The sequence below is a fragment of the Oryctolagus cuniculus genome, chromosome 1 (genome assembly GCF_964237555.1).
Source record: "Oryctolagus cuniculus chromosome 1, mOryCun1.1, whole genome shotgun sequence".
NCBI classification, from domain to species: Eukaryota; Metazoa; Chordata; class Mammalia; order Lagomorpha; family Leporidae; genus Oryctolagus; species Oryctolagus cuniculus.
The window spans coordinates 162,182,254-162,192,446 of NC_091432.1; the positions used below are offsets into that span (position 1 = coordinate 162,182,254).

Genomic DNA, 10,193 nt, shown 5'->3' on the forward strand with positions numbered 1-10,193 from the left:
GTCAATTTGTTAAGTCAACAACAGGAGTCACTGTGCACTTACTCTTCATGTAGGATCTTTGTCCTTAGTGTGCTGTACATTGAGATTTAATGCTATAACTAGTACTCAAACAGTATTTTTCACTTTATGTTTCTGTGTGGGAGCAAACTGTTGAAATCTTTACTTAATGTATGCTAAACTGATCTTCGGTATATAAAGAGAAACAAAAATGAATCTTGATGTGAATGGAAGGGGAGAGGGAGCAGGAGATGGGAGGGTTGCGGGTGGGAGGGACGTTATTGGGGGGAAACCATTGTAATCCATATTCTGTACTTTGGAAATTTATATTCATTAAATAAAAGTTAAATAAAACAGTAACAAATAACATAAGGGGACTTGGAAAAGTTTGTGAAAATGGAATTAAAAGGTAAATTTACTGGAGTGCAAAAATGTCAATATCCATGAATAATTTTTTCTTAATGCATACTTTTCATGAACTTTTTGAAGACATCTCATATGCATAGATTACAAAATTTTCATGCACCAAAATTCCATGTTCCACAAACTTTTTGAAGTGACCTCATGGTTGACATTTATATAGCATTAGCACATACTAGCTCCTGTGCTAAGTACTTTACAAGTTTTATTTCATGCAATTCCCACAAAACACCCTCCCTATAAGGTGAAACCTATGTTTATTACCATTGTATCCGTGGAGGTCAAGTTGCTCATCCCAGATCACAGCCAGTGAAAGGTAGAACTGGGATGCAAACCAACACAGATTTCATACATAGATCCAAACCCTCACCAGTATCTATCCTCAGAAACTGAACTAGTACTTGAAGAAGTGAGTTTAAACTTAAATCAGTTACACACACACCCCAGCACATTCATGGTATTATAGGTACAACAGATTTCAATTAATTTACTTGCATGTTTTTGCATAATTTTGCTGGGGACTATTTAAGATATGAAGTTGAACAGATTTTGTTATTGCCTTTACAGATATTCCATATAGTGGGAACCCAGAATCCTGTGTAGCTAATTGCAGAATGAGACAACTGAAATCACAGAATGTACAATGGAAAAATGGAGACAGAAACTTTATTTTGTATGTACATTCATTAAAGTAATGAGGAGCCCAAAAAGCTAGCTACCATTTTTTATTATGCTTATTTTGTACATTCATGTAAACTTTCTTCTGTCCAAATTTCTTTCATATCCTGAATCTCTTTGAGTTACTGTAAAATGAATTTTCACCCATACAGAATTTGTGCTATTACCCTACAGAAATCCTGAGTCTTATCACATTTAGCTTTTATCCTCTAAAATATAAAACATAAAATTTTAAAACATAAAATGTCTTTGAAACTTCAATTAAAATGTTAAAAGTAGAAAGAGCAGTGTTCTCACCAAAATAAAACTTGGTTTAATTCTTTAGATAGTAATTATTTGATTAGTAATTTGGATTTCTACCAATACAAGGAAATTAGTCCATTTTTAAAAGATATGAGAAAAGCTGATGCCACCATGTTTTCTCAGGTGAGCATCGCTGGGCTGTCGGCCAGGGCCTTGCAACCTCAATGAGTCCAAGTTCGAAACATGGCAACTTTGAAAGACATTACCAGGTGACTAAAGTCAATTAAAAACATCCAAAAAATTACCAAGCCTATGAAAATGGTGGCAGCAGCAAAATATGCCCCAGTTGAGAGGAAGCTGAAACTAGCTTGAGTGTATGGAATAGGATTTTTTTGCTCTGACTGAAAAAGCTCATATTAAGGCACCTGAACTCAAGAAGAAACACCTCCTTATTGGTATGCCTCAGATCAAGGGCTTTGTGGTGCTATCATTCCTCCATTGCTAAACAGATGAAAAGTGAGGTGGCTACACTCACAGCCGCCAGAAGAGAAGTTTTGCTGGTTGGAACTGGTGACAAAATCAGGGGCATACTTCATAGGACTCATTCTGACCAGTTTCTAGTAACATTCAAAGAAGTTGGAAGAAAGCCCCCTACTTTTGGAGATGTGTCAGTCATTGCTCTTGAATTACTAATCTCTGGATACAAGTTTGATGAAGGGTCTATCATCTTTAATCGATTAAAGTCTGTAATCTCCTATAAGACAGAAGAAAAGCCAACTTTTTCCCTTAATACCATTGCAAGTGCTGAGAGCATGAGTATCTATGATGATGCTGATGCTGATGTGATGCAAAATTACCAAGAATACAATTTGGCCAACATCTTCTACTACTCTCTGAAGGAGTCCACCACCAGTGAGCAGAGTGTGAGAATGACAGCTGTGGACAAGGCCAGCAAGAATGCTTCTGAGATGATTCACAAAACTGACTCTGACATTCAACCGTAACCCACCAAGCTGTCATCACAAAAGAGTAGACTGAAATTATCTTGGTGCTGCAGCTCTGGCTTAATGAAATCAAGTTCCATCCTCAGACAAGAAGGAAAATTGAACCAGCTGATTTTATTTTTAGCTTACTAATGTCTCTGAAGAAGCATGGTGTACTGTTTGGTGTACTAAAGACAGCAAGATATTTGCAAATTATCTTACAATAAACAACTTCCAAGAAGAAATAAAAAGCTATGAGAAAATACTGTGTTTCTATTTAGGAAAATTTTACATAAGCCTCCCCAGAGCCATGCTTGTCCTCTACAGACAATATTACTACTTGCTAATATTCAAAAATCTAAATAACATTATCCCTGGATATATCTTTCCATGGAAATGCTTCCTATAATCAAAAAATCTAGAATGCCATATTCATCAGGACAAATAGTCCAGTCTCCTCAATACAAATACAAGAAACCCAAAAAGGATTGGAGAAACCTAAGAGTAACACCTAACAGATGCTATCAACCAATCCAATGTGTGGTCCTTACTTGCATTCAGCTTCAAACCAACCGACTTTAAACAAAAACCCTTTTGAGACAATTGAGGACATTCAAATATCGCCTGGACAAGCTGATGCTATCAGTGAATTACTTGGGTGTGATAACGGTATTGCGGTTACACTGATGGAAGGTTTATCTTTTAAAGAAATACTCAAAAAAATTATGGATGAAAGGATAGGATGTACAAGATTTGTCAGAGGGTAAAGAAGAAACTAAGGAGGCCCAGGCAGGGAACATGTAACTGAAGGTTAATCACTCAAACCTCCCTGCCACTGTACATGCTTGGAAGTTTCCATTTTTAAAAACAGTTTTAAAAGCTTACAAAGGAAAAAAAAAAAAAAGGAAAGAAAGAAAAGTAAAGAAACCCACTTTGGCATATGGCACAATATATCATACACAACAGATACCTTGGCTAACACAGTAATAGTCCCTTTAACTTTCAGAATTATCTGTCAGAATCATGACTTCATATATAGGATAGCTACACACGGCAAGACCACAGTAGTTGAAGGAAAGGAAATCTCCTAAACTTCATTTAATCCCCTTCTCTTTGCCTGGATTTTTGGAACTGACACTGCTTCAGTGGCTGAGTAAATCCTTACTGGCTCAAAACAGCCTGAACTGCTGATTTCAACAAACTCATGTTCGCATTCTGAGGACAAACAAGAAATCAAGTTTCTATCCAGGTAAATCTTGACTATGTGTAGGTAGTTGAGCAACAGGGAACTGAGGCTGAACTGAATTTCACAATGGGTCTTCAAATCCTTTGTCTTTCCCTATATATTTTTTGGAGGGTGGGGGAGATGGGATAAATGTTTATATTATTAGCTATCACCTATGTAAGATCCTTGCAGCGTATGTATATATGGAATCAGTAAGTGCTTAAAACGTACTTTAATAATCTGGAAGCTGCTATGAAAAACCGCCTTTAAATGTAAATTATTTTTGCAGAAATTCCAGGCAGGTGTCATTAGCAATGAGAGCAAGCTTACCATGTAGGCTGCAATCAGGTGCTAACCCCTGAACGTCTTTCCTAAACGTGTGGGAAAGACGATTCACGAGCTGCACACACTTCCAGTACAATACGGTGAAGGGCAGGCACAAATCCTCAGGAGACGCTACTTACTTCACCTGGATGCCCGCCTGGTTAAATCCGACTGCCTTTTATTCCATTCTTTTCTCCAAGCCCCTGGATCTTCTGCCTAGGGTTACTGAATCCAAGTCAACACGAAAGCAGCAGGGGCGTCCTACACGGACAGTCTGCAGACAGGGCAGAGTTCCGGGTCACGGGCTACACTCCAGCGTACGGGCAGGTACCACTCATGAGGTGCCGACGTGGACCGCCAAGACGGGGCGTTCTAGAATATTCCCGCCGCGCTGGAAACCACCTGCCGCCCCCGCTCTCCACCGCGGCCACCTGCAGGCGTCCCGGGCCCCTAGACCTGCACCGGCTCTCTCTTCCCTGTCCGCCCCGCCGGCCTCACCGCCCACTCCAGTAAACCCAAAACTTGTTAACTCGCCGGTAAGCCTCCCACTCCTCTTACCTATCGGGTCCTCGCCCCAGGTCTGTGCGAGAGGCCGAGCTCCCACGCAGGTTCCGGAATTCCCGCTGCCGGAGGGCGGCCAGGTAGCGGCTGTGCCTACGTCGAGGCTGCAGCGTTGTCCGGAACCACGAGCGGGGACAACGAAAATCCCGCGGAGGCGCAAGGCACGGGGCTGTCCCCCCACCCCACCCCATCCGTCGCCGCCTCTTTTCCTGAGGTAGAGGCCGTGCGTGGCCCGGGTCTGGGCTGTGAGCGTAGCACCACTGCCGCCAGGCACTTCCGTTGGTACGCAGAGGCCCAGCGCGGGCGCGTGCGTCCCGGAGCGCTTGCGGACCTCGGGTCGAGGAACCTGCCTCCCGGCCTGCAGGGCTGCGGGGCGGAGGGCGCGGGCTTCTGTGCCCGTGACCTTAGCCCTGATGGGATCTCAGCGTCTGCGACCCGTAGGAAGGCTCGCATGGGGCTTGCGATGCGGCTCAGAAACTACAGCCCGAGGGGCTTCGGGCGCGCTTTTAATTTCTATGGGCTATTCGCGGCCCCCAGGGCTCCATCCAGTCTGCCAGGGCTCAAGAAAACGAGTCCTCGACCGTGGATGCTCCGCACAACTCGGGAGCGATGTGGCTTTTAATCCCAGCCGCGGTGTGGACAGGAGCCCGGGACCCAACAGGAGCCCGGGAGGCTAGATACACAATCTCGGGGTCCGGGCCTGGGATCCCCAGCGGCTAACCCCGCGCTGAGCGCACTGCGGCCCGGCCTGGTCACGGCACGCGTACGAAGCGCTCCAGTCGCGCCCTCCGCACAGCCCCGCGCCGGCTGGCAGCCTAGTCAGCAACCGGGAGCCCCGCAGGTGCTAGATGTTAGGGGTGAGTTCGTATTGGCGAGCACCTGGTGACCGCGAGCCAGCCACCGGGCCATTCCCACCCGAAGACCGCACCTGTCCGCGCGGTCGTGGCGCTTCTGACTAGGTGAACCCCAACAAAGCACCCTTTACGATGGACTGGGTGACAGTGTTTACTCTGGCGCTTTTTAGGAATTTACTGTCCCCATAGTTCCGTTAAAATGAGGCGCTTGCGGCCGGCCTGGGCCGGCCCGGACCCTCGGTCACCTACGTTCGTGGCCGTGCTAAGCTGGAAGAAAACTCGCAGGGCGGTCCGCACGGGGCTCAGCCACCACCTTGGCCTGCGCCCGGATGTCGTTTGCTGCTGCCGGGGCCACTTTCAACAGGGAGCGGGAACCTGAGCGGGCGGGACCGTGGCGCGAAGGGGCCCCATTCTGCTCTGTTTGTCCCCAAACTCTTAGGTGAGTGTGCTCGGAGGGGTGAACTCGGGACCCTGGGCGACCCTCTGCGGGCGGAAGCAGCAGGTGCAGAGGTGACCGAAGCCTGGCAGGCTCGCGTCTGGGCAGCTACGCAGGGGCGGGTTTGTAGCTTTCCAGGATGGCCCTGGAACGGCCCGAGGCCGGAGCGGGTGGGGATGGCTAGGAAGCGCTCTGGATGAGAGGGCACGGGAGCAGACGTGGGCCCCCTCTAGGAAAGCGTTCCCCCGCCCTGCTGACAGGAGCAATGAATCGCAGCGAGTGGGGAGTAGAGAAGGCGGACGCCCAAGGGGCTCGCTCACGTTTTGTGGCCCAGAGGGTTAAGGCTCCTCTTGCGATGACAACTGGAGTCCTAGCTTCAGAAGATGGCCGAGAGCTCGGGCTCCTGCACCCACGTGGGAGACGCGGGTGAAGTTCCAGGCTTCTGGCTTGGGTCGTTTGGGGAGTGAAAGCTGTCGCTCTCTCCCATGCCCCCCCCCCACTCATGCTCTGCCTTTTAAATAAATATATGAAAGCAAACATTTTATTAAAAAGAAATAAAGAAAGCAGCGCGCGGTGAAGCTCGGGGCAGTGTGTGGATTGTAGAGATTCGCTTTCCTGCGGGCGAGTATTGCATGGAGTGCTTCTCACCTGTGTTCCTTCCCCTCTGCCACCTGAAGCCTAGTAACAGTGAAATCTTTCTGGTTGAAAACTACTTTTAAAAATTAACTTTTAAAAAATATTTATTTGTTCGAAAGGCGAAGTTAGGGAAACAGAAAGCGGTCCTCCACCCACTGGTTCACCTCCTAGATGGCTACTATGGCCAGGAGCCATCTGAGTCTCCCATGTGGGTGCAGGGGCCCAAGCACTTGCTTTCCCTGGCTATTAGCAGGGAGCTGACTCAGAAGTGGGTTCGCCAGGACTGGAACCAGCGCCCACATTTGATGCCGGCATCACTTAGCTGCCAAGCCACAACTGCAGCCCCCAAAGTGATCTTAAAGCGCTCTCCCGCTTATTACAGAAAAAAAAAAAAGAAGAAGAAGAAGAAGAAACCTTTAGAAAGATAGAAAATAAATGGAGGATTTACTTGCTCCAGTTATTTTTCTTCTAGCGGTTAATTTTAAATCTGTTCTAAAAACCAGGACTCTCGTACCACAGATATTCGTAATTATAAAAGCCATACCAAAAATAGTTTCCGTTATCTATAGTAAATATGAATTGTAAAAATAAATTGTATCATTTGAGGAAAGAAGATACGTTTTAATAAGGAGTTCCATTTAAAAAGCAAATAACGACAGGGTAGCACCGAATTTTAGTGTAGCATTTTTATTTCTTCTATAAAGCTAGGCGTATTGTCAACACGTCTCCGTGAAAGATGGCACGTCAGACACACAGACAAGAAATAAACGTTCCAAAATTAAAAATTCTACTTGTGTTAAGTGGCACGGGGGGCGTGTAAGCATTTTGCGCTTGGCTCCAAAGCAGTACTTGCAGCCCTGGGAAATGAAGACGGGGCAAGGTGTTTTGCACTGGAGACTGCTTGCTTTTAACACCGGAACGAAATACTGCACTAGCGTTCATAATTCCTAGGGAAATGTGCAAGTCGGAAAGGCCATGGAAGCCGCAATGAAGGTGGGAAAAGAAAAGGCGAGACTTACGTCCTCCAAAGGTTGCCCTCACGTTGTCTATAAGGGGTCGGAATCCGGTGTTCTTGTGATTTTTGCAACGAACAAAAGTAGCGGTTGCCCCAGCTGCGGGATTCAGACGCGCACACCCGGTCCTGGCTATGCTGAGACTTGCGCCCCGTCTGATGGCTATGGGAGCTGAACTTTTGAGTCAGTCACTCAGCTGTCTCGCAGTCTCCAGGTGCGCCCTGCGGGGCTTGGTAAAGGACGGGGACGGAGTACCCTCAGAACGCTGGCGAGGTTCCCTCCCCGCCGGAAGGAGCGGCCAGCGACATCAGTCTCGAGCCTTCTTCCGCGCGCTGACACTCCAGCAGCGCCGTGGCTGCCGACAGGTGCCGGCCCAGGGGCGCGCCGTCGCTGGGAACGCAGCCGCCGGCGCAGGTCTCTTCCTCCTCCCGCTGCTGCTGCTGCTGCTGCTGCTGCTGCTGCTGCTGCTGCTGCTGCAGGAAGGTCCGCGCGGCCGCGGCGGCTGCCGACACGTGCAGCAAGGGGGCAGCGGCCTGGGCGTGCACCAGGCACGACGGGCGCTGCAGCAGATGGCAGTAACTCCACGGGGTCGCCGGCAGGCTGGGCGCCGTCCCTGCACCCGCCCCCCTCACCCCTTTCATGATACTCTCGATGCTGAAGGAGGTGCAACCGCCCCCCGGCCGCGACCCCGGGCCTTTGCCCTCCTCCCAAGGCCGGGAACCCTGCGAGGGTTGCACCACCCGTAGGCCACCGGGGGCCGCCGCGTCCGTGCCTTCCGCCTTCCTCGGACGGTCCACGTAGGCCGGGGCCGACAGCAGCAGGTAGCGAAGGGGATGCGGGTGCAGCAGCGCGCACGGGCGGCTCCCGGGGACCGCGGTGGGGAAAGCTCCCGGGACGGGCGGCGGCGGGGCTGGGGTCCCAAGGAGGAGGCCCGGGTGGGGACCATGCAGAGCGGTGGGCGCGGGGGGCAAGGGGAAGGGGTGGTGCGGGTGAGCTCCAGGGGGCGGCTGGTGACGCTTGAAGCGCTTCCTGCGTCGCAGGAAGCTGCCGTTGTCGAACATGTCCTGGGAGGCTGGGTCCAGACTCCAGTAGTTGCCCTTGCCGGGGTGGCCCGGCTCGCGGGGGATCTTGACGAAGCAGTCGTTGAGCGAGAGGTTGTGGCGGATGCTGTTCTGCCAGGCGGGGAACTTGCGGCGGTAGTAGGGGAAGCGGCCGCTGATGAAGGCGCAGATGCCGCTGAGCGTGAGGCGCTTGTGCGGGCTCTGCAGGATGGCCATGGTGATGAGCGCGATGTACGAGTAGGGCGGCTTGGCGGGCTGCGGGGACTCCCCCAAGGCCGCCACAGACCTCGTCGGTGCTCTGAACTTGGTGCCAAACTGCGAGAGGTCGCTGTGGTTGCTGCTGCCTTCCGTGCGCTCTCCGGGATGCGCGCCCGCGCCTCGCAGAGCTCCCTGCAGCCCTGGCGGCCGAGGCTGCTCTAGGAAATTCTGGCTTCCCTCCGCCTCCTCGTCGTCCTGCTCGTCGTCGTCTTCATCTTCCTCCTCTCCCAGGACATCGATCTCACCTTCCTCTCCATCAGAGCCTCGGAGGCTGCGTGGCGGCGTGGAGCGAAGGCACTCAGCGCTCGCCAAGTTCATAAGGAAGCAGGTGCTGCCGACGCAGAGGCGTCGGACTGGGCTGGCAACCTGGGACAGGTGTTCCAAGAGGCAGGAACGTTCGTCTTCTGCGTGTTTCTCCTTTCCGACAGCATCCAGCAAAGAGCCCTTTTGCCTTGTGTTGACGCTTCTCTGTAGACGTAGCGTGCGGGACTCCCCTCTTTATAGCTCTGCTTCCCCTTCCTCCAGCGGCGCCCGGTTCTCCTGACTCCCTGACGCCGTCCAATGGTGAGGGTCCCCAGTGCAATCCTCGCCAGGAAGGCCCCCGCCCCTCCTCCCACTTCTCGCCACCGGCCAGAGGCAGGTGCTTCACTCCGCGGGCTTAGTCTGTCCAGTCGCTGCTTCATGAATGCGCTTTAAAAGCTGCGCCGAATAAAGACAAGGTAGAACTGGATACTCAACATGTCTGGTTCATCACGCACTGTCAACGGTGGGTGGATTCTGCCCGCATTCAGAATGAGGAGGGCTGGAAGTATTCTTAGTGTTCTGACTCTATCCTCAGCTCGAGGGCAGTGTCAGGAGGCTGTTGCGTTGTGCTCACTCCTTTCCACCTCTTCCCTCGACATGCTCTCCCTGACCCAGATTTCCTGAAAAGTCCTAGCACCAAGTTGTGGAAGTTCAGGGTTTGGAAGGAAAGCAGGAGGGGACAAGCGGAGTTCCCGGTCCCTTACAGCAGTGATTCTGGAACTTCTTTGTACATTTAACCCACAGTAAGAAATATATTTTATACCACAACCTTGAAGATACACAGACACATGCCTAAAACGGCTTGCACAAAAATAATATACCTGCAACAGGGAGATCATTGGTATTTAATGGCCATCACCAACTAAACTGGTTTCACCACAGAAACCCCATTTTCACAATGTGGCTCCACAACTGGAAGAGATGCACTCAGTATGGGCTCTGACTCCCTCTGATAAATGTCTCTAGTAAAATCACTGTGTCATTCAGTGTGCACACTGCAGAGGAAGGGATAATGGCAGTCTTTCTAACTCACTCATCTGGCATCCTTGGAAGTTAGCAAGGTCTTTAGATTGACTTCATTTAAAGGAGTAACTGAATAAGCTCTATAGTGGAATATAATTTGTTACAAAATACCAAGCCTCAGAACACAGTCACAATTTAAAACCCACACACTTGGCGAAACACATTGAGGTGGCATTCA

The 10,193-nt window shown here is 50.1% G+C and overlaps 1 protein-coding gene across 2 annotated transcripts; it reads right to left on the reverse strand.

The window, feature by feature from the left end:
- Positions 1–7,431: 7,431 nt before the first annotated feature.
- Positions 7,432–9,740, reverse strand: LOC100340294 (forkhead box protein D4-like 1). Of its 2 annotated transcripts, XM_070051081.1 has the most exons (2): positions 7,921–9,740; positions 7,432–7,837 (listed from the first exon to the last, which is right to left on the reverse strand). In XM_070051081.1, the coding sequence occupies exons 1-2, from the start codon at positions 9,005–9,007 to the stop codon at positions 7,563–7,565; spliced, it is 1,362 nt and encodes a 453-aa protein (XP_069907182.1). In that variant the 5' UTR covers positions 9,008–9,740; the 3' UTR covers positions 7,432–7,562. The 2 variants fall into 2 exon arrangements, with proteins under 2 accessions (XP_069907182.1, XP_017197130.2); XM_017341641.3 differs by having other exon boundaries at positions 7,478–9,740.
- Positions 9,741–10,193: the final 453 nt, after the last annotated feature.